The 24,600-nt window shown below is 43.8% G+C and overlaps 1 protein-coding gene across 1 annotated transcript in view; it reads right to left on the bottom strand.

The window, feature by feature from the left end:
* The window catches only part of PELI2 (pellino E3 ubiquitin protein ligase family member 2), a 221,703-nt gene extending 205,328 nt beyond the window's left edge, over positions 1-16,375 (bottom strand). Inside the window, exon 1 of the mRNA XM_029237238.1 lies at positions 16,034-16,375. Within this exon, the coding sequence (XP_029093071.1) occupies positions 16,034-16,110 (77 nt within the window). The 5' untranslated portion in view covers positions 16,111-16,375. The remainder of the gene's footprint in view (positions 1-16,033) is intronic.
* Between the last annotated feature and the right edge of the window lie 8,225 nt (positions 16,376-24,600).

The raw sequence follows: 24,600 nt of genomic DNA, 5'->3' as shown, positions 1-24,600 counted from the left end.
TTCACACATATCTACTCTGATAAAAAAATATGTATGGCTTACTTTAAATGTTTTTCTAATGTTAATTAAATTCTCTTAAAATGAAGGTCAGTTAGTTAATACTTTAAAAAGCAGCACATATACTACGTATAAATGAAGTATATAAAATATTTTTCAGCAGAGGCGATATTAGAAGTGAATGTTCAAAAAATGAAAATAACAGCATGATTAGCATTTTCCTTCCTTTTTCCAAAATTTTCATTAATATTCTCTATATATCATTTTCTCAGCATACAGCTTTTTAAATTAATTCCATATTACCTGAATATAAATGGTCTGCCTTTAAAAAATTCCATTTACAAATTTATCAGTGGAGGAAAGCTAAATGATTAGTGTCAATGATTAGTGCTAACCTCTAAAAGTTACAAGAATCTGACACACAACTTAAAACTGGTTTAGGACTTGAGGACACGGGGAGGGGGAAGGGTAAGCTGCAATGAAGTAAGAGAGTGGCATGGACTTATATACACTACCAAACGTGAAATAGATAGCTAGCGGGAAGCAGCCACATAGCACAGGGAGATCAGCTCGGTGCCTTGTGACCACCTAGAGGCGTGGGATAGGGAGGGTGCGAGGTAGACGCAAGAGGGAGGGGATATGGGGATGTATGTATATGTATAGCTGATTCACTTTGTTGTACAGCAGAAACTAACACAACATTGTAAAGCAATTATACTCCAATAAAGATGTTAAAAAAATAAAACTGGTTTAAATCTAAAAGAAATTGGGGTGAAATAATTACACAAGGAAAATGGAAGAGTACGTGATTTATGGTAACTAACATGGGTGAGGATTCACGTGTATTAAAAAAAAACCCAATTAGATCAGAGAAAGATTCATTTCAACTGAGAGTTAAGGGCTATGGAGAGCCCTTCTCCTGAGGGAGTGCAGCTCTATTGTCTGAATCTAATCTGAATGAAGGCAACAGGAAAAACCGGGGCAGGCATCCTCTGACCCTTCCCGTGGCCCTGAAGGAGAGGAACATAAAGGGAAGTGTAAGAGGACAAGCCATCAAGCAGTGAGAAAGGGTCAGATCCCCGCGGGGCTGTCGCCTATACCATTGTGTACCCCAGCCTGGCTGGTCCAGAGGGGAATCGCCAGCCTTTCTATTGTTATAATCCCAACTTCAGAATCTAATGCCAAACATTAAGCGTTCTACCCTTCAGAAAGCTATCAAAAGGCATTACTGATAACGACATAAGATGTATAGGCTCTGAGAAGTCCAATATGCATAAGCTTTAGAATCTGAGAGACCTGGATTCAAATTTCCTGAGCTTGCAAATCCTTTACTAACTGTGCAGGCTCCTAGGCGAAGCTCAGTCTCCAGGCATCTCCGCTTCCCCATTTCTCCAAGGACGGTGACATCACCTCCTCTGAGGCCTGAGGAAATTGAACACCTGGCAGGGGCGGGGCGCCCTGGCAGGCCTCCCACACCCTGCAAGGGACCCGGAGCTCTTACTGCCTCCTGCAGTCAGGAGATGGTACAGCAGCCGGGAGAAGGCACGAAGGGGAAAGCCCTGCTGGGACCTCCACACTACCAACAGAAGAAGCCGCCCCTGGAGAATGGGTGAAGGGGAGAACGTCTTCTCTTCCAGGGGGTCCCCTGGGGGCTAAGGAAGCCTGCAGGCTCACCACCCCGGCTAGACTGTGCTCCTTGGCACACGCGAGGAGCAGTGGTATTTCTTATCCAACACGGAGTCTGTATGCTTAAATATCAGGGACAGGATTTCCAACTAATAAACCCAAAACATGAGCTCTGACAGTCAAGCGAAGTGCGGCTGCAGGGTGGGAGGAGGGCACACAGATTATTAAGGAGATGAAGATTTGTGTCTTTTCTCTCCCATCTGGGGAAAAGATGAGTTGTGCTATTTTTTAATGTTTAAAACAGTAGCACATGGGCAGACAACTGTTATAAGACAATAATTCAATTGAAGGGCATTCTAGTGTGTAAACCACTCAAGTTTCACCCTTGTGTAGTTTATTACATTATCAAAACCTCCTGATTGAATTACTTCCCTGCAGAGCTTCCAAGGCTCTGCTTTTCCCCCCATATAACATCTAATATTGCTTATCAAGAGGCTATATCTGTCCTTTGCTATTTTACCATCTGATATCTAAGGACACCTCTTTGTTAAGGACCTTTTTTTAGAAACCCTGGGTCGTGTGCATCTCACCACATCTGTAACCGAAAAGGCTTAACTGCCCTCCCAGGAAGGTCGAAACTATGGTACAACATAAAGCTACACCAGCTTCCAGAAGGGTCTAAGTCAACAGTTTCATCAAAGCCTTAACTGGCATCTGGTCTAAGTTAACACTCAGAATAAGCAAATAAAAGGCACTTTTCCTGGCCTGCTGTTGGCCTCTGGTTTTCGGATTAACTAAACCAGTGCCACTGCTGCGACAGGTTGTACTAAGGACTGTCAGGGAGGAGATGGAGGGAGTGGGGAAGGTCATTCCCCTTAGTCGACACTAACAGCAAGATCAAGAGACAAGAAAGGAAAAAATCAACACACAGGGACGTGAGAACCCAGGCAAAGGCAGACCTTCACTGGAGAAGAGAAGGGCTTGCAGCTCCTTTTCCAAGCTGTAAACAAAATACAAACTCGAGCCTAAGTCATCACAGACAATGGCAAAAGAAAAAAGATTTCAGGGGTGCATGCCACAACTAACGAGATTAAAGATTAGAAAAATAACTCATTGAATTGCCTTTGAAACTAGAGAAAATGAACTTTGAATTATTTTGGATTTACAAAAGCAGCTCTTCCTTGCAGCATTAATTTAACTGTAATATATTCAGGTACAAGAAGGCAGATATGAGGAGGATTCGTGTTTTTATTCTCTGGAGATCATATATTTGATTTTTTTGAAAATATGTAAGTAGGCGCAATGCCTAAGTGGGCAAAGCACATATGTAGGCAATTTCCACCCCGCCTCAAAAGTTCATGTAAGTTGGAAACATTTAAAACAAAATTCAACCTCACTGGTAACTACATAAACGAGTCAAGTTTTGTGTCAAGTTTTGAGTCAAGTCTTTGCATACCCAGTATGCAAAGGGTTTGGCTAAAAAATAAACGTAAAGGTACAAAACTGCTCAGACATACAGTAGAGGCAGGACCTAAGGACAAAGGTGCGGGGAGTCAGAAAGGCATGGGTTCAAATCAGAGCTCTGCCACATAATATAGTCCAGCGACCCTGCGCGAGCTTTTCAACCCCATGCGTGGCTCAAGTTCCTCATCTATAACACGGTGAGGGATGGTACCCACCTCCCCCGGTCGGAGCGGCTCTGCACAGGACCTGGCTAAGAGCAAGACACCATCACCGCCACCCATGCGCCAGCCCTGGGTGCGCCTCTCCCAAAGAGAGAAAGAACCCAGCTGCTAAGCAGCAGCAGCCTAGCTGGAATTTCCTCATCCTTGCAGAAAAAAAAGATAAAAAGCTCAGATCCCGATGCTCCCTCTTTAAGGATGATTTTAAACTGCAGGCGTCTGACCAGGGACCTCCACTTCAATTCAAAAGGAGGGAAGGCACTGAGGACAAGGTAAAAGTTGAGATGGGAGCCAGGAGCGAGCAGGGCAGTGATCAGAGACCCCGAAGAAACTGCCAAGCTCGCAAGAATACAAGTCTACTCTGCTCTGCTCTCCGAGCAACCAGAGACACTGGTCTGTGGGCAGTGTGGTCCCGTGCCCACACTTCTGCTGCTGGTCCAGCTCAGCCAGAGACAGTCAAGACCCTGGGCTTCACTAACAGCCAGGAGGAGCACCTGGTATTCCTCCCTAAGGGCGAGTCACCGGATGGTTTGCACACTCAGCTTCCTCGGAGCAGGGGAAGGAGGGCTGTGGGGCTGCAGGTCCTCTCTGCCCAGGGGACAATGCATGTGGGATGCCATCTATTGGGCATCTGGGGAAAGCGAGGCTCTAGAGGATAGCTGGCTGAGTGTGTAAAGGTTCTTTGATCCCTGACTGCCCTCCTGGGTGGGGTCTGACCCCAAAATACCCATCGGTTCCAGCACAAGTTTCCAAAATATGCTACTGAGTGAACGAGTGATGGCTTTATCCCACCACGGCCATCTCTCAGGAGAGGGCTCCTCCCAGCACAAGCCACTGTCCCTTGGTGGGGAAGGGAGACAAAGGTAGGGGGAAATAAACTACGAAAGAGGAAACGCAGACCCATTTGGAGATTTCAAAGAAGATCCAACCTGTGGATCAGAAAGCTGAAATGTGCCTGCTATCTCCACATGGAATAACTCCTCGAAATGCTGTCAAGGCTTCCCGATCCTGGCGGCCTATATCATTACAGGGTCCATGCTGCCTTCCCTTCCAAGTCTCTCTCATTACACTGGCCCTCCAACCCCGTAATTTCCAAACTCACTGATGTCTCTCAGCACCTCAGCTTCTACGCACACCGCTCTTTCCCTCGTGACCCTCGGCTAATTCCTACTCAGCCTTTCCATCTCAGCTTAAACGGGATCCTTCCCTCTGCACAAAAACAAGTTCCGACCCCTACAGTGTACCCTCATAAAGCCCTGTACCTCATGGCAGCACCTGGCCAGCTTAATCTGCTTAAAGTCCCTCTTTCCTGATGGACGATAAGCTCCAGGAAGGCAGGGACCACTGTGTCATTACCTCTGTATCCCCAGTGCAAGCAGATGCCAACCAGATGATACTCCAACTTCATCTCCTTCCCCAAGCACTTCAGCCTCCTGCCAAATCCCTCAAAGTTCCTAAACCCCACACCTTTCCTACTACTGCTCTATAAAAATTCAGGCCACCTTTTAAAACTCTGCTCAAGGGCTGCCTTCTCCAGGATATGTTCCCAATCTCCTAGCAATACACATGCCTTTGACCTTCACCCTGGTGGAAAGACTCAGGCTTCACAGCAATACAAACCTACCTTCCAATCAGGCCCTGCCACTGACAAGATGAGTTACCTGAACTGAGGCCTCATGTCCCAAATAATGAAATCTAACTCCTGGGACTGATTAAGAAAAAAACAAAAGAACCTGGCACGCAGTGCACCTGAAATAACGGCTCCCTCCATCCACCCCTCCTCAACACCATGTATGATTTGTTGCTTAGTTATTTGTCTTGCCCTTAGATGTAGGCCCCTGGAGGGCATTTCCTTATGTGGGTTTCTAAATGTGAGATCACTGGTGTCACCGAAACAGCAACCATAACAGCAATCACCTCACACGTACTGAGTGGGTCAAAGTTTACTGCATACGTTTAGATACTGCCTAATTTCTAGTATGTACAGCGAATCCCACATTTAATTAAATATGTCCATACAGAATACATGTGCAGTAACATATAGCTACCTATATATTTGGTATCCCAAAGAGTCTAGTGTAGTTTTAAGCTTTAAAATCTCCAAAATTATAAAAGCTACAAACTTACAAAATACACCATTTGGGAGTGTATTTAAGTTTCTTTTACACTTAGTTCACAAATTTTGAATGCAAAAGTTTTCATTTTACATGTTTCAGTCCTTCTGATTAAAACTGTCAAATGTTAAAACTTCCCAAACAGAATTTGGGGAATTTAAATGACATTCCATTCATTTCAGCTACTACAGGAATCCTTTTTTCGGCAAGGTGCTCAGTTTGAAGGCAGTCGCTGGCAGAATCTACACCTGTAGTTCTTTCTCTGCACCCCGAGGACCATGCACGTGGCTGGCAGCTCGGCTGCTGTCACAACTGTCTCCTTCTGGAAGGAAAACACTGGCCCAGCCCAGACTTCACCACGCCACAGCCACCTTCTGTCTTTGCTCACTTCCTACCCAGCACATAACTTGGCTCCATGGGGTCAATGAGACCTGGGAAGTATTTCAGGAACTGCACCTCCTTCCTACCGCTGACAGTCACAGACAGGTACAACCCACACAAATGAGCTCTTCATCGCCCTGTACTTGCACGATGCTAGTATAGATGACCTCCCCTCCTCAAACCTCTGTTAGTACTATTATTTCACGTTGGGTGGCCTTTAAAATGCTGAAAATCGGCTTAAAGCTGCTTATGCTACCGTCTTCCAGAAGCATGCGTCTCAGCTCAGCCGGGCCATTCTTCAACTGCCTGCTCTCAATGAATTTCAGGAGATAATACTGATTATGGAGATTAATGAACGCAAAGAGATCATAGATGACTTATACATGATAAAGTTATTCCACAACTGCTTTTGTTAGCTACGGTTTTCAGGCCGTACAGTACTTAATGTTTGGAATAACTCATCTAAAAGGCTGAAATTGTGCTTATTAAAATAATCAATAACCTGAAAGAAACAAAAACTCAGTGAATTATTTCCTGTTAGTCTGTCAGATCTGATAACCGAACCACATGCAAATGTAATACTGTGGTGTTTCAGTTGTCTACTGCTGTGTAACAAACCACCCCCAAACATAATGGCTTCAAAGGACAACTGGCACTTAGAATTCGTTAATTCAGCAGAACTAGAAGGAAAGGGCTCATCTCTGCTCCATGCAGTGTGGCCTGGGGCAGCTTGATGGACCAAGAAGCCACCATGGCTTCACTCACAGGTCAGCTGCCTCAGCTGGGTGGCTGGAATGGCTGGGGGATGACCAGGCCTCCTCTCCTTTTGTAATCTCTCACCCACCAGGGCCACCCTCTCCAGCAGGGTAGTCAGACGTCTTTATACAGCAGCTGCCTTCTAAGAAGATGTTGAGGACTGAATTTATATGTTGAAGTTCAAACCCTCAGTACACTTCAGAATGTGAATGTATTTGGAGACAGGGTCTTGAAAGAGGTAGTTAAGGTTAAATTAGGTCACATGGGTGGGCCCTAATCCAATATGATTGGTGTCCTTATAAGAAAAGGAAGGGCCACCAGGGATGGGCACCCACACAGAAAAAGCCACGTGAGGACACAGCGAGAGACAGCCATCTGCAAGCCAAGGAGAGAGGCCTCAAGAGAAACCCAACATGCCAACACCTCGATCTTGGACTTCCAGCCTCCAAAACTATAAGAAAATAAGTTTCTGCTGTTTAAGCCACCTAGCCTGTGGTATTTTGTCATGGCAGCCCCAGCAGACTAATATAGAGAACAGAAACAGAAGATACAACACCCCTTAAGGCAACATCCAAAAGTCACAGACCTCTGTCACAAAGACTGGTCAGAGCAAATCACAAAACTAGCTCAGATGCACGAGGAGGGGATCCACCTCCTGAGAGAGGTCCGGCACGCTGGCTGTATTTGAAGATGACAGAGGAAGAATGTGGGACTAAGTTAAAACCCTGAGTTCTCTTATCTGATCTCCAACTGCCTGCAAATCCTGTTGGGAAAGTTGGGTAATGTCCACCTCAATACATGGCCTTTAGATATAACTCTTTCATTGAATGGTTTACAGAGTCAAACAACTGAATGCTTATTATGTGAAAACAGTTCTCAAGCAGTTTATGTTGAGAAGCATAAACTGCTGACACACACAGTACAGTTACCTGTTCGCTCCAATAGCTCTCCTGCATACCCTATACAAATAGCCATAGAGCAAAACTACAGACTCCATTCTGAATTCTACCCAAGAGCATGTAAAAACAAAAGCACCCAAACCCTAAAGCAGTCTCAAGTACCACAGCAGGGACCCAGTCTGTAAGTTTCTGGGATCTGGCAAGAAGCACACTTCTTTGTGTTTGTGGTCCTTGTGCAAAAAGGGCCTTTCCTCAAGGTCATCGATTCATCAGTCAAGCGCTCCAGAAAACCCTCACTGCTCACCCATCACAAGTTATGATTATAATTAGAGCCCCCCACAACCGTGTAGCAGGAAGCACGAGAAGGCCAGGTATGGACCGGAAAGGAGGAGGGGCCTCGGGGGCTCCTCGAAGGGACTTGGTAATAGTAAACAGCCGTTTCATACCAACAGCCTGGAAGCCAAACACACAACTGCCTGCTCTGGTTGGATTCTGCTAAACCAGTACTAATTAGAATGGGAGCACAGAGCTTGAAATAATGATTCTCATCCTAAACACAGAGCAAGAAAAGCAGGGTACGAACGGAGTTAAGTGTTTGCAAGCGAGAAGCATTATGTGGACGGCTGGAAATAAAACCTCAATCGAGAATGACTTGCAGTAGTCTTAAACCTGCTGCCGAAAATACCCCTAATGCATATTTATTAGGTCTGTCATCCAAGAGGCTTGTACCCCCCAGCCGTCGTTAGTCATTAGTAGGCACTAATGACCGCGGCCTTGCAGCACCACCCTAGCGCGCTGCAACGCAGCTCCAGCAGCTGGTGGAATGGGAACAGACGGCCTGCTTCCCTTCAAGGCAGAACTTTCTGCAGGTGACAAAATGACTGTTAGGTGACTGACAAAAAGAAAAACAAAAGTTGAAACAGGAATATCTGACGTCAGTAAAGTACATGTTTAGTATCGCAGGGAGCCTTTAACTTGGGCCCTTAAGGTTGAGAGGACTGTTTACAAAGCTGCAGCTGCGCTACAGAACCAGAATCTGCGTTCCTTCCAAATCGAGAAACAGTCACCGAACCCCAGAGACACCTCTGGGCTGAGCAGGGCGCTGCAGTGTGCCAGAGAAACCCAACCTCCCATGCACCTGAAAAGGCATACCTCGCACTCCAAGGGGGGTAGAAGTCACCCCTTGTCCTCAAAGGGTCAACTCTTCTTGGAGGGAGGAGCAGATCTTCTCAATGAGCCCTAGTGGAATGCAATTACCACTCTGGGCACGTGGCGAGCAGCGCAGCGGACTGAACCCTGCGTGTGTCTAGGGACGTTAAATGTATGTCCTTCTACTTGTTTGCTCTTCTATTTTACCTTTAGTAAATGGTTTACATACTTTGCCTCCTTAACTAACAGGATACTCGGAATCCTTTGGCGTAAGAGTGAAACCCACTCAGGGTGGCTTAAACCGGAAAAAAATAAATAAAAACTGAAAAAGATGGGGGACTCTCAGAGGATACAGGGTTACTTTCTCAGAAAAGTTTCCCCTGACTTTCCTGTCTACAAGGGCCCCCACTACCTTATCTCCAGCACTTGACCTGGCTAGTTCCCCCACACACACAACAAGCACTCTCCTCCCCTTATCCTGCTTCATCTTCCTCCTGACACTCTCTGAAATTAAATGCTGCATCTACCTGCATGCCGACTCATTTGCACCACCCATCTCCCCCACTCACAGGTGAGCTCCCTGCAGGCGGAGCCATCTGTCTCACTCCTACTGTATGCAGCCCAGTGTCTGGGGCAGTGCTGGCCCTCAGTCAGTATTTTTGAGTCACTGAATGAGTGGCTGGTCACTTGCAACCCTGGACAGTGGGTGCAACTGGATCTCATGAGGGACAGGAACCAGAAACTGGAACCCAGACAGCAGCTGGCTCCCATACGCCCCAGTCCCTCTCTGCCTGGGCTTCTCCTTCCACCGGCGCTGCTGCAGCCCTCTTTGCAGAAGTGCTTTCTCCACTCCAAGTTTCAGAGCTGAAAATCCAGCTACAGTCTCCCACGCCTTTAGGGTAAAGTCCCGAATCCTGCTGGACCTGCCCTCCCACCCTCATCTCTCACATTATGCATTCCAACCACTCTCTTCTAGTCATTTGGGGCTTTTCTCCATTCCTCAAAGGAGCATGTGTGCTCACCTCTGGGTCGTAGAATACTCCTCCTCCTAGAGCAATCTTTCCCTCTACCTCCACCTGGCTAACCCCTTCTCATCCTGGCACATGGTTAGGTGACCCTGTTAATGTGCCCCCCGCCACAGCTTATACTCTAAACTGCTTTCTATGCAGGATCCACAGCGGCAGAGATGATACCTGTCTTGTTCACCACTACATCCCTTAGTGCCAAGGACAGCATCCGACACGTAGCAGATGCTCAAATATTTGTGGAATAAATAAATGAACTGTGTATTTGTACTACCTGTTCCCTAAAGGGCTGTGACAAGAATAAGACAGCAATTCACGTGTCTGCCTTGTCTTGCTGTATCCCCCATGCCTGGAAGAGCACAATCCCAATAAATATTTGTTGAATGAATAAATCCCTGGCTTGCCTGATGTAACTCCACCCCTTTCTCTCCCACTTGGGAAAACATAGCAGATGCGAGTGCGTAAAATCATGTTATTAAAGGGACATTTTGGAATCATTTAAAAGATCCATACTTTATTACGTGTCATAAATTACCGGCCATGTACCTCAAAACTGATCGTCACATACTAAGGTGGCTGAGAACAGCTGATTTAGACAAAGCTAACAAATGTGAAGCATTTTCTGCTCTCGTTATTTTTATTTTCCAGAAGATAAAAGTGACAGTAAGCTCAATAAGAACCATTAACAGAATCATTCTTACCCTCGACTGACTTTCTTCTTATAGATTCTGCTCACGCCAGGGGAAACCCTTAGTTAAATCAAAAGATGTCAAAAATTCCTTTTCAGTTATTTTTCTCCCATACCAAGGAGCTCCATCAAGAGCTACTGTCTCCATTCCAAAGACAATCTATGGCCCCACCTTGCTGATCCCCACATAACACACACAAAACCACTGCCTCAATGTGACAATACTGGTCTCCCTCAAATACAGCAACTGGCATGGTTTTGGTTTTTGGTCTTTTCTGTGTACATGTTTTATCCTTTTGATAAAATATGTTTTGGTAAAGGTGCTGGAACCTGTATCAACCTGGTTTTACTTTTGTTTACCTAAAGCATACCCAAACATTAATTATATGATGAAATACAACTGAAAACGAAAAGTCCTAATGAAGGTTTCAGGCTTGGTGTGTTAAAGAGAGAAACAAATAAATCTGAGAGAGCCAGACAAGAAACCACACAGACAGCCACATACTCCAAACAAGGCTAAAGTTAGTAAAGGAAAATATAGCAACCCAAAGCCAGTCACATCATGACCCTTAATAGCCTACAGAAGTAGACAGTCCATCCACACAAACAGAGCTGAGCTCTACAGATCACCCTACATGCTGAGCGACAGCAAAGATTTTGTTTTGTATTCTTTTTTTTTTAAGTTCAAAGACCTTTTAGTCTATAAAGGACACGAGTGTTTGATGTCTGGGCCCAAATTAGAGAGGACGATGAGAAAAGGAAAAGTGTTAGGATGTATTTTAAGGTTTCTTATTACTACCAAGGGGAGGGGTCAAGGCAAAATGCCAAGGTTAAGACAAAAATGGTCATCTAGAAATCGGAGCTGCTTGTTTCAAAAAATAAAGACCATAAACTCTTCCAGCAACAGTCCTCTTTGTCTTACCTGATAAAATGCTACACAATCCAAAGGGAAATAGGCACGTACCCCTGACCTTTAGCTGTTTGTAGATCTTGGTCAGTTTCAATTACAATATTTTTGAGTCATATCTGTAGAAATTCTTAACCCTTTTTTGTGCGAAGGATCCTTTTGGCAGTCTGGTAAAGTATACTGAGCCCTTTTCAGAAAAAAAAAATTTTTAATAAATTTATTTATTTTTTTTTGGCTGCGTCAGGATCCTCATTGCTGCGCGTGGGCTTTCTCTAGTTGCGGCAAGCAGGGGCTGCTTCTTCGTTGCGGTGCGCAGGCTTCTCATTGTGGTGGCTTCTCTTGTTGTGGAGCACGGGCTCTAGGCACATGGGCTTCAGTAGCTGTGGTTCGTGGGCTCAGCTGTTGTGGCTCGCGGGCTCTAGAGCACAGGCTCAGTAGTTGTGGCACATGGGCTTAGTTGCTCCGCGGCACGTGGGATCTTCCCGGACCAGGGCTCAAACTAGTGTCCCCTGCATTGGCAGGAGGATTCTTAACCACCGCGCCACCAGGGAAGTCCAGAAAAATATTTTTAAATGCATAAAATACAATATAAAGGATTAAAAATGGAATCAATTATACTTGGTTATCAAGATAGTTTTAAGTTGTGATACAATAATGTAGGTACTTCTGGATTAATGTATTAACGAATCTAGCAGCAGGTCTATCTGTTGCCTATACACATAATGGAGTGAAATGCTAAATCTCAGTTTGAATACAGTAAAAATAAAGATGATTTTCCCCCATCTAAGTTCAAGGGCTCCCTGGATTCCATCTGTGGACCCTAGGTTAAAAACCTTTGGATGAGAAAGCCAATAAAAATACATTTTGTGAAGCATCAAATGAAAAAGAAAGTCTTGCAAAATGCATTATCCATTCAACTGTGAGGTGAGGGGAACTAAGAATAAGCAATATTTTTCCAGAAACCATGATGGGCCATTAGTCAGCAAGAGAGCTGCAGCCTTTAAATTGAATCCAGAAAGAGATTCAGCTCCCCTCATAAAAGTTACAAGAAAAATTGAAGCTTTGAGGAACTGACTGGACTCTGCTAACAGCACTGCTGGACTCTGCCCTGAAGTGGGGAAACAGTGACCCGGCAGTGTAGTGATCCAGCTCAACTATGACCTTGAACAAATCCCCTTCCTTCCGGGAGCCTCAGTTGCTTCATCAGTAAAATTAAAGAGCTGAACATGTACCGTGACCTCTTAGGGCCCTTTCAGTTCTAAAATCTCAGCATCAGATGATCTCTTCCTTATGTTGATTATTTCAGCCCACTGAGTTTAATTTCAAAACATCACTGACTTCCTTAAACTTGGAACAGAAAGTTTTACCAAATTTTGAACACCCTCATGTACAACCTAACACCAATGTACCAAATATACGTATACCATTACAACTTTTAAAAATGCCTGTTTTGCACATCTCTACTTCCAAAAAGTAATCACAGCATCAATCTTTTCTGCTATTAAAACACAGTTCCCATTCGAATTCTAACACCTTCACCTTAAGAAAATCAACATATGCTGGGCTACCTAGACTATGTTAACTATATGTTTTCAACATTTCAGCCAATGAACAATATGACAGGGTATAAACCAGAAAGGTCCTTGACAACTACCTAATCCAATCATATTTCATTATTTCTAAAGAAACAGAGAAAGGGTAAGGGCCTAAGTCACTATCACAAAGCCAGTGGACAAGAAAGGAATTCAATCCAGGTCTCCTGACTGCTGGTTCATCCTCTCCTCACGAACTATACCAAACTGCCTCTCAAATCCTGACACACTTCCCCAACTTCAACATTTTAGCCAGGTTTAAAATTAACAGCAAAAAAGACCTGACAGGTAGACCAGTCCTTTTCTCTATCTTCCATTACATAATGGACACAACAATGAGTTGTGGCTACGATGCATTCACTGGTTGAAATCAAGAAATAATTAAATTCTACCAATCTGCCAAGAAAATGATGACCCTACTAAAATCCTAACTAGCTGGCAATTCTCTTAATATTGTGTAAAGCACGAAAAGACGCAGAAGCATCTATATATGGATACAGACATATACATATATAGCTCCTCAGTCTGCTCTCCAGGACCTCTTAGCAACATTTTACTATGAAATTTAGAAGCAAACAAAAAGGGCTACCACACAACCGTTTTTTATTTTTTAAATGAAAAACACACTGCATTTTACAAGCAAAAAGCTTCTATCAATATCAATATTGGGCATTTTTAGATCTCAAGGTTAATTTTATCAGTGAGAAAACCTACTAGAATTCTCTGCCATTATTTATGTTCTAGATGATCAGACATGCAAATCTGATAATAATTTTTATTTGTTACTGCTGTTTTAAAAGGGAGAGTCCTGTCTCAAGTCCTAAGGGTAGGATAATGATTAATAAGGGTCTCTTTAAAGTCTCCCTACCTTTTCACCATTTCCCCTGCATTCTTCAAATGTGTTCAATATCGCTAGAGAGTCAGAAAACTACTCTCAAAAACAGAAAAAGGCCACAATTCTTCTGAAGTATTCAAAAACCAGATGAGCATCTTCTCAGAACCTGGTCTCAACTCACCTTTCACTTCCTCAGAGAGACCTTCCCTGACCTCCCAGCTAAAGAAGCAAGACCTGCCTACAACAGATATTTCCCAAGCTAACCCACTTCTGCTGAGAACTTGGCAGCACCCAAAATTGCCATTTACTATTCCTTTGTTTACATGTTTCCTCCTGTTTATACCTGCCACTCCACACTAAAATGAAACCTCCTTGTTCACTGCTGGAGCCGGTATGCCTAAACAGTGCTGGCACATAGTAGGTGCACAAATAACTGCTGAGTGGCCCAAAGTATTGATGTAAGTGCCAACTCTGTCATATGAAGTGTCTCCTGAAAAAGCATTCTTAAAGGACAGAGCACATGCAATTGGCAACGCATTTACATAGCCTACTTTAGAGTAAGCCTGTGATACTAGGACAATCCAGGGTATAAATCCCTTTCAGGGCTTTGGAATGCCCAGCACTTCCAGCTGTGAATACAAAACCCTCTCCAGGCCCATTCACACACTGCTTTCATGAAACATCTCAACAACGATTTCCTCAAAAGGAAATAATGAAATAAAGTCCTGGCCTAAGTTAATCTTTCGTGTCAGGTTCACAATGTTAAACATACTTTGAAGCCAGCCACACAAACAAAACCAAACTGCACAATATTTAGGCTGGGCTGAGATTACATAAAACAAGCTAAACTCTGGCTTTTTTCCTCCCATTCCTCTCTCCTTCCAGTGAACCCTGATATCTGTCTTTTAAGTACAATTAGATGCAGGTGAGAAAAATGCTTATCTGCAAACAGCTTCCAAATAGGTAATGAGATTTCCAATGATATTCCACCTAATACTGTAGCAACAAGGTAAGTTGGACTAGACAACTTAGAGCTGAGCTGTGTCTGGAAGCTCCTCTTAAAAATTCTTCTTTTTAAAATTATGTTTAAGTCGGCACTTACTTCAAAGTATTCAGTTATCAAAACACATTCTTCAGAGTGCCCTGAGTTTTTCCATACCCATGACTCTTCACATGTGTGCTAAGCCTACCTTTCAGCACCCATAATGTTAAGAATACAGGTCTTTCAAGAGAGAAGGACAAAAGCGCGGGTTCTCAGGAGTGACAGATCCAAAGGGAAAAATAATCCTTTCTCTTCCAATACTAAACCCAAGTTGCTTCTTCTCCGGAGTTTCCCCGCACTTTCCCCTCCCCACTCCGCTCCCCTTTCACTGCCCACTTTACCCTGCTTTAATCCTGGCGAAGCCTTTCTCTTGGCTTATTAAGGGTAAACAATAGAAATGTCACAAGGAAACTCAGGAAGAAAATGAAGTCTCTAATTGCTGCCGTTTAACGACTGTAGATAATTACTATCTTCAAAATGTGGTTTTCACAAGCGGAGGGAGTCGAGGCGGGTGAGGCTGGCGAGCTCCCCGCCGCTGGGAGGACATCTGCGAGGCCGAATCCCAGGACCGAGGGACGAAAGGGATGCGGTCCCGTGCCCGGGAGCCCGGGGTGGGGGGCAGCGGCGTTCCTGCCCACTCCGGGACACTCCCGACCGAGTCACAGACAGTTCAGTGCCCTCGGGCTGCGGCTACCCGTGGCGGTCACCATAACAATATGCAAAGCGCTGCCCGTGGACGCCCCCCGCGCGGATCCCACTGCCCGCTGCGGCCGAGCCGGCGGTGCCGCGCCTGGAGTTCCGGGCCCCGGGCTCACAGTAAGCGGGGTCAGAGGGCCCCCGGGGGCCTCTCAGCTTCGCCAAGGTGGTGGTGGTGGGGGGTGTCCTCGGACACCGCGTGGTGCCTGCGACGGCGGTGCCTCAGCCCTGGCCACTACCCCCGCTACCCGGCCCGGGGCGCGCAGGGAAGTCGAACCCCTATCCCTGCGGTACCGCCGACGACTTGGTCCCCGAACGCTGAGCCCCGCGGGGCGCGGGGTCGCCCCAGTCCCCGCCGCTGCCGCCGCCCCGGGCTGGCCGCGACCCGCCACTTCCTTCGCCACCGTCCTCGGCGCGGATAGCGCATCCCGGTGCCCGCCGCAGCGCCCCGCGCGCGCCTCCCCGCCCCCGCCGTCCCAGCCCTCCGAGCCGCTCGCGCCGACCCAAGCGCCCAGGCGATCCCCACAGAGCCCCCGAGCCACCCCGCTGGCCCTGCTCGGGGATGCGGGCGCGCTGCTGCCACCCAGCCCGGAGCGCTTGCCGCCCGCCCCAAAGCTCCCCGGGTCGGGGACCCCCAGACTTACCCCAGAACCACCAGCTCCCCGTATTTCACCGGCTCCTTGTTGAGGGCGCAGTGCTCCTCCTGGCCGGGGGAAAACATGGAGCCCTGCTCGGCCGCCGCCGTCGCCTCCGCCGCGACCCCCGCTGAGTCCGCGCCGCCGCTACAATCCCATCCCGAGAAGGGAGTGAGCGCGCCAGGGAAGGGCACGGCGGCGAAGGGGGCGCGGGGCGGCCAATCCCGCGGCTGCTCCGTCGTGGCTGCGCGGCTGCCCTGCCGGGCTCTCCGGAGCTCCGCGCAGCGCGGCTGCCCCGAGCCGGACTCCGCAACAAATGGAACCAGGCAGCAGGGGGACCTACCCGCGCCGAGCGCCTGAGCCGCAGCCGCCGCCGAAGCCCCGCGGGAGGGAGGAAGGGAAAGAGCGAGAAAGCTAGGGAGGGGCGGGGGCAGCGGGCGGGGGAAGGGCGGGGGAGGGGGAGGGGCGGGGGCCGGACCGCTGAGCCGCCCCGCGGGCGCGCGGGCAGGTGGGAGCCGCCCGGCCCTCCGCGAGACGCCCGCAGCCCCCCCGCCCACCCGGGGCCCCCTCCCCCGGCGCGTGGGGCCGCCCACGTCCCCTCCCCGCCCCCCTCGGGCCCTGCGGTGGATCGCCCGGGTGTTATGTAAACATAGAGTAAAAGGGAAAAGAAATTCTTAAAGGAGCAGCTCTATTTTTTTTTTTTCTCGCTTCCTTTCCCAAACTTAACAGCGCGGGGTCCACAGCCCTGGTCGCCGAGTTCTCCAGCGGCTGAAGGCTGCGCAGGATCCCGGAAGCACAGCGGTCAAGATTCCCAAGCCTAGCCTAGTTTCCCCAGGTTAGTTAGCTGTAAATAAAGAACTTGCTCTCGGGGTATGAGAGCATTTGCTTTCCCGGTGTCACTGTGTCGCGGCACACATCCGGAGGTGTCGCACAGGCGCACCTGGGTGCCTCCTCTTCCAAAACCAAGTCCTTAAGAGCTTGAAGACGTCTAGAAATTTGGAGGGGCTCGCCAATTGGCACTGGATTAGAGGGAGTCTTGAAGGCACTTGAAGCACACTGCCGTGGTGCAGGATGTAACAACCCGGTTTGTCGTCAGCAGAGTTCCACATGGTTCCAAAAAAATGTTTTGCTGTTGTTGGGGTTTTTTTTGTTTTTTTTTTAATCCATACCCTGTCCGCTTTCCCATACCTTCTCTCAATCCCCTAAGGAATTTAAGAGGAAATTATTTGGGTAAACATTTTAATGGATATAAAATTTCCTTTATTATAATTTAGCCGATGCATTGTTTGCTTTTTATGCTTTTCTAAATAGTTACTACTATGGCTTTAAAATATTTTAGAGTATAACAGCTTTACTGACTGCTGTTTCTCCTCATACAGGATTTTATTGCTTTCCCATTTATCAAGCACTCATACTGGAAACTCTGCATATTATTGTCAGTTACTGCCTCTCAAGACTGTTAAATAATTTTCAAAGAAATAAATACTGCAAAGCCACCCTATGTATAAACACTGACTGGTGGGCTATGACCCTAAGTAAAGGGCTAGGAAAAAGAAATAATTGCATCAGTAACCTTCCATTGCACCGTTCAGCACCCTTTGTCTAACATTCTCTGACAGGTTATTACTGTAGTGACAAGATGCTGCAGGAAATGTTACTTCAGTTAGTAACGAATTTGTTTTTAATTGGGGCTTTAGAAATAAATTATTTCAAAGTAACTAAAGCCACACCATTGGTTAGTCAAACACACAAAAACTTTTTAAACAACTTACTTCACCTAAGTATAAAATTTCTATACTTCATCTGAACACCGTTATTCAGCATATTTTACATACTCTCTGTAATATGTGTGTGTGTATAGTTAGTTTTAACCAACAATCCTTCACTAAAGTGTTGAATGCTTTCTCATCACTAGGGTCTTGGTGTGAATTTCTGTCTGAATTTCTGCCTGATTAATGTTGTCTTCATTTATCTACTCCATGCTCCTACTTACCTTATAGATGTGTGGCTAGCAAAAATCTATCAGAATCATGCCTTGGTTATGAAGTCCCCAGTTATTATAGTACCTGGATCTGTCATTCTAACTTCTCCAGGCTTGTTCTGTTGCTGCTACTGCTCTCTAGGCTGCGATTACCCCCTCCCTCATTCTCCCTTGGCATGCTGTGCTTTTGTGCATTGCATTACACTGTTCTGGCTCCATTTCCTCCTTGCTGTGCTCTGCATCTGCTCTTAGGAAGATGGAAACAAACATTTATTAACCTCCTACTAAGTTCCAAACACTAGGCTGAGAGTTTCCCATAAGATGTCTCAGTCTTTGCAGGACCTCCATTCTAGCTGTTTGCCCAGGACGCCTCTGACTTCCAGAGGGCCATCTCTCTCTTTCTGCTCTCCCTGCATGACTTTGAGCTTGTTTAAAGTTCTTCATCAGGTCTGTCTTTATCAGTTACTTACAGGAAGTGTTGCTTTGAATCAAGCTTTTGTAGCAGTGGAGGCTTTTTATCTTAGGCAACGCAGGGCTCACAGACCAGTTTGGGGAATCATTCTGACACCTGAAAACCTCAGGAATGCATACAGGCACCAGGAATGGAAATCCAAATGAGCAAAAGGGCCAAGTAAGGACTGTGGCAAATTGGTGAGACTGTGCCATCTCAGAGGCGCATCAGTCACTCCTCTCCAGCTAATTGTCGCCATGTGACAATAACAGCTTACTGTTGCTAAATTTAATTTTTTTTTAAGTGCAAATCCTGTGTTTTATGCCAAATCCAACTTGTAACTATAGGCAACTCATTCCAGTTCTGTTTCGTTTTGTTTTAAACACAGAATGGACCCACCAAAACCATGTCTGTTTTCTAGATTGGGCCCAAGTTCCCCAAATTTGCTTTGTCTGGTTTCAAGGAAATATATAAGCGAAGGTAAAAAAAGAACCAAAAAACACTTCTCAAGTGGAATCAAATGGCAGGGCTGGGAGGGGAACAGAATAGTGGGGCATAAACTTGATTTTCTCAGAGAGTCCATGGCTTGTATCTCTATAAAAGCCAGCTTGCACCTTTCTCTGTTCATCCCTCATTAGAGTTTTCTGTTCACAACTTAAGCCAGTTAGAACATTACCCCCACCATCCCCTGCTAATATTAGGAATCTGATTGTAGCATGAATTTATCTCGTCTTGAATGTAATTGTTTTAGTTAGTAGCTCCAGGCTGGTGGGACAATCTGGCCGTGCCATCTGCCAACCCACTGAAAGCCAGGGTGGGTTTGACTGACCTGGCTGCCAGGGCAGACCACCACCCTCCCTCCCTGCTTGCCATTCCATTTGTGTCTCTCCGAAACCACTCTCCTGAAGAGGATGAACCACCCACAGCATCCCAGAGGGAGTTGATGCTACTTCTTGGGCTACCTAAGGCCATATGTTAACTTCACAAATAAATAATGTAAGGCTTTCTCTTGATTTTTACCCCCCAGTTAGGTCTATCTCTTTTAAGTTAGAATGAAAAGATTTAGTGAAGAAGCTTATGTTTGTCTTAAATAAAATCAATCAAATGCCTTCCAGTATTTCTAGAATAAAGAGTCTAATTTTTAGTCACTCTCCATTCTACCTTACATGTTTATGTTTGCAAAGACTAAAGAGTAAGAAGATCCTTTCAAAAAATATATGTTTGGGGCTTCCCTGGTGGCGCAGTGGTTAAGAGTCTGCCTGCCAATACAGGGGGCACAGGCTCGACCCCTGGTCCGGGAAGATCCCACATGCCGCGGAGCAACTAAGCCCGTGCACCACAGCTACCGAGCCTGCTCTCTAGAGCCCGCAAACCACAACTACTGAGCCTCTGTGCCACAACTACTGAAGCCCAGGCACCTAGAGCCCGTGCTCTGCAACAAGAGAAGCCACCACAATGAGAAGCCCACGCACCGCAACGAAGAGTAGCCCCCGCTTACCACGACTAGAGAAAGCCCGCATGCAGCAACGAAGACCCAACGCAGACAAAAATAAATAAATATATAAATGTATTTATTTTAAAAAAATATGTTTGGATAAACTAGTCATTTTTTTCATGAAAACTTAGATCACATTTTATTTTTAAATTTTCTGTATACATACGTATATATATCTATATATACACATATATATATATATATTCCTGATTGGGAAAGTAATATGAGCTCCTTGTCAGAAGTTTGGAAAACATGAAAAAAGGGATTTTTAAAAATTTTATTTTATTTAAATCATCCATAGTCTCATTACCCAGAAACAACCCTGTATAACATTTTTTATCTATTTCCTTCATCTTTTTTATTTTTTATTTTTTTACATAGTGTGATAATACTGTGTATAATCACCTTTCACACAGTTTGTTATCTCCCCTTTTTTCACTTAATGTTACAATTGTGAGCAGTTTTCTCTTGTCGCTAAAACTTCATTTTTGTTGTTCCATCATGTGTATCAATATCTATGAACCATCCTCCCTCTTATAAAACATTGGGAAGATTTCTAATTTTTGGTCTTCTAAATAATGAACATATTTATATTCATTATTACTGCATGAGAACAATTTCCTACAAGTGAAATTATTACATCAAATGATATAAACATTTTTAAGACCCTTCCATGCATATTTCCAAACTGTTTTTCAAAATGATTATAGCTGCCAAGTTATACTGCAACCATCAGTAAATGAGAGAGAGCCTGCCTCAGGGAACTCTCAGTAGCATTTTTAAACCCTCACTAATGTGACAGGTGATAATTTTTATTTGCATTTCTTTGATTGCTATTGTGAGGTGCATTCACATTTTTTAAAAATTGTGGTAGAAAGTACATGACATGAGATCTACCCTCAACAAAACTTTCAGACTCCAGTAGACTTTTGTTAACTGTAAGCACAATGTTGTACAACAGATCTCTAGAGCTTTTTCATCTTGTATGACTGAAACTTTATACCCATTGAACAGCAACTCCCGTTTCTCCTTCCCCGCAGCTCTGAGAAATTGCACTTTTTACTTGCATAAGTCTGGCAACTTTTGATATCTCATATAAGTAGAATCATGCAGTATTGTCCTTCTGTGACAGGCTTATTTTTTAGTAAATTGTCCACAAGGTCCATCCATGACATGTCATATAACAGGATTCCCTTCTTTTTATGGCTGAATAATATTCCACTGTAGGTATGTACTACATAATCGAGTTATCCATCTATGGATATTTAGGTGTTTTCACCTCTTGGCTATTGTGAACAATGCTGCAATGAACATGGGAGTGCAAATCTCTTCAAGATCCTGATTCCAGTTCTTTTGAATAAATACCCAGAAGTAGGTTGCTGGATCATATGGTAGTTCTATTTTTAATTTTTTGAGGAAGCTCCATTCTGTTTTACCATTTTACATCTCCATCAACATGGCACATGGGTTCCAATGTTTCTACATCCTCGTCAACATTTGCTATTTTCTGGGTTTTTTTGATAATGAACATCTTAACAGATGTGAGGTGGTATCTCATGATTTTGGTTTACATTTCCCTGATGATAGTGATGTTCAACATCTCTTCATATATCTGTTGTATTTGCTTATCTTCTTTGGAGAATTGTCTATTCATTACCTCTGACCATTTTTAAGTTGGGTTATTTGGTTTTTTGCTATTGAGTTATATGAGTTTCTTATATATTTTGGATATTAACCCCATATCAGATATATGGTTTGCAAATATTTTCCCCCATTCTGTAGGTTACCTGTTTCCTTTGTTGTGCAGAAGCTTTTTAATTTAATGTAGTCCCACTTGTCTATTTTTGCTTTTGTTGCTGGTGCTTTTTGGTATCATACCCAAGAAACCATTGCCAAGATCAGTATCACAAAGATTTCCCCCCTTGGCTTTCTTCTAAGAGTTTACAGTTTCAGGTCTTCTGTTGAAGTCTTTAATCCATTTTGAGTTGATTTTTGTGTATGGTGTAAGATAAGGGTCCATTTTCATTCTTTTGCATGTGGATACGCACATGCAAAATTTTCCCCACACCATGTATTGAAGAGACTCTCCTTTCCCATTGTGTATTCTTAGCATCCTTGTTGAAGATCAGTTGTCTGTATATGCATGGGTTTGTTTCTAGGCTCTATATTCTGTTCCATTTGTCTATATGTCTATTTTTATACCAGTAGCATACTGTTTAGATTACTATAGTTTAGTAATATGTTTAAAATCAGGAAGTGTGAGACCTTCAGCTTTGTTCTTTATAAGATTGTTTTGGCTATTCAGGGTCCTTTGTGGTTCCAGATGAATTTTAAGATTATTTTTCTATTTCTGTAAAAGATGTCATTGGGATTTTGTTAAAGATTGCTTTAAATCTATAGGTTGCTCTGGGTAGTATGGACGTTTTAACAATATTAAGTCTTCCAATCTATGAACACAGGATGTCTTTCTATTCACTTGTGTCCTCTCTCATGTCTTTCATTAATATTTTGTAGTTTTCAGTGTCCAAGTCTTTTGCCTCCTTGGTTAAGTTTATTCCTTTGTATTTTATTCTTTATGAAGTTATTGTAAATGGTGCTCTTTTCTTATTATCTTTTTCAGATAGTTCATTGTTAATGTATAGAAACACAACAAATTTTTACATATTGATTTTTGTGTCTTTGAACTTCACTGAATTTGTTTATTAGTTCTAACAATGTTTTTGTGGAAGTTTTAGAATTTTCTACATATAAGATCATGTAATCTGTGAACAGAGATTTTTAATTCTTTTCAGATTTGGATGCCTTTTACTTCTTTTCCTTGCCTAATAGCTCTGGCTTGAACTTCCAGTTGAATAGAAATGTTGAATAGAAGTGGCAAGAGTGAGCATCCCTGTCTTTTATTCCTGATCTTAGAGGAAAATGTTTCAGTTTTTCATTGAGTATAATGTTAGCTGTGGGATTTATGGCCTTTATTACTTTGAGATAATTTCCTTTTATTCCTAGTTTGTTGAGTCTTTTTTTTCCATCAAGAAAGGTGTTGGGTTTTGTCTAATGCTTTTTCTGCATCTATTGAGATCATCATAAGAGTTTTATCCTTTGTTCTGTTAGTATGCTGTCTCACATTGGTTGATTTTCATATGTTGAACCATCCTTGCATCCCAGGGATAAGTTCCACTTGTTCATGGAATATGAGACTTCTAATGTGTGTCTGGATTCAGTTTTCTAGTATTTTGTGGAGGATTTTTTCACTTATATTCATCAGGAATATTGGCCTGTAGTTTTCTTTTCTTGTAACATCTTCTTCTGGCTTTGGAATCAGGGTGATACTGACCTCATAAAATGAGTTTGGAAAAGTTTTCTCCTCTTCAATTTTTTGGAAGAGTTTGAAAAGGATTGGTATTAATTCTTCTTTAACTGTTTAGTAGAATTCACCAGTGAAGACATCTAGTCCTGGAATTTTCTTTGTTGAGAGGTGTTTGTTTGTTTGTTTTACTGATTCAATCTCCTTACTAGTAATTGGTCTGTTCAAATTTTCTGTTTCTCCATGATTCAATCTTGTAAGTTATATATTTCTAGGAATTTATCCATTTCTTTTAAGTTATCCAATTTGTTAGTGTGCAATTATTCATAGTACTCTTGTAATCTTTTTAATTCCTGCAGAGGTCGTAATAATGTCCCCTTTCATTTCTGATTTTGAGTCTTTCTCTTTTTTTTCTTAGTCTAGTTAAAGACATCAATTTTGTCGATCTTTTTCTTTTTATAAAATTAATTAATTAGTTTATTTTTATTTGGTTGAGCCTGGTCTTAGTTGCGGCAGGCAGGCTCCTCAGTTGTGTCATGTGAACTCTTAGTTGCGGCATGCATGTGGGATCTAGTTCCCTGTCCAGGGATTGAACCTGGGGCCCCTGCACTGGGAGCATGGAGACTTAACCACTGCACCACCAGGCAAGTCCCTGTTGATCTTTTCAGAAAAGCAACTCAGTTTCATTGATTTTATCTATTGTTTTTCTATTTTCTATTTTGTTTATTTCTGTTCTAATCTTTATTGCATTCCTTCTGCTAGCTTTGGGCTTATGTTCTTCTTTTTCTAATTCCTTGATGTATAGAAATAGGTTTTATATTTGAGATTCTACTTCTTTTTTAAGGCAGGCATTTATCACTATAAAGTTGCCTCTTAGTACTGCTTTTGCTGCATCTCATAAGTTTTGGTATTTGTATTTTTGCTTTCATTTGTCTCAAGATATTTTTTAATTTCTGTTTTGATTTCTTCTTTGATCCATTTATGTTCAAGAGTGTGTTGTTTAATTTCCAAATATTTGGGAATTTTCCAATTCTCTTTGCTATTGATTTCTAGTTTCAGTCCACTGTGGTAAAAAAAGATACTAGATATAAATTCAATCACCTTAATTTTGTTAAGACTTGTTTGGTTCTCTAATATGTCATCTATACTGGAGAATGTTCCATGTGCACTTAAGAAGAATATGTATTCTGCTGCTGTTGGGAGGAGGCATTCAGTCTTCTAACAGCCCTTTGGTTGGGTCCTATTGAGCTTGTGGTCAATAGAATTTTAGGTTTCTGTCAGATGAACTGCTTTGAAGAAGAATCCATCTCACCAAGACCTGTATCCTTGAATTATTGAATCTAAGTGA

Source organism: Monodon monoceros, unplaced genomic scaffold, assembly GCF_005190385.1.
Source record: "Monodon monoceros isolate NGI ecotype Baffin Bay Population unplaced genomic scaffold, NGI_Narwhal_1 Super_Scaffold_21, whole genome shotgun sequence".
Taxonomy (NCBI): Eukaryota; Metazoa; Chordata; class Mammalia; order Artiodactyla; family Monodontidae; genus Monodon; species Monodon monoceros.
Note: the sequence above shows the minus strand (reverse complement) of the source record. Positions and strands in the feature narration are given on the sequence as shown.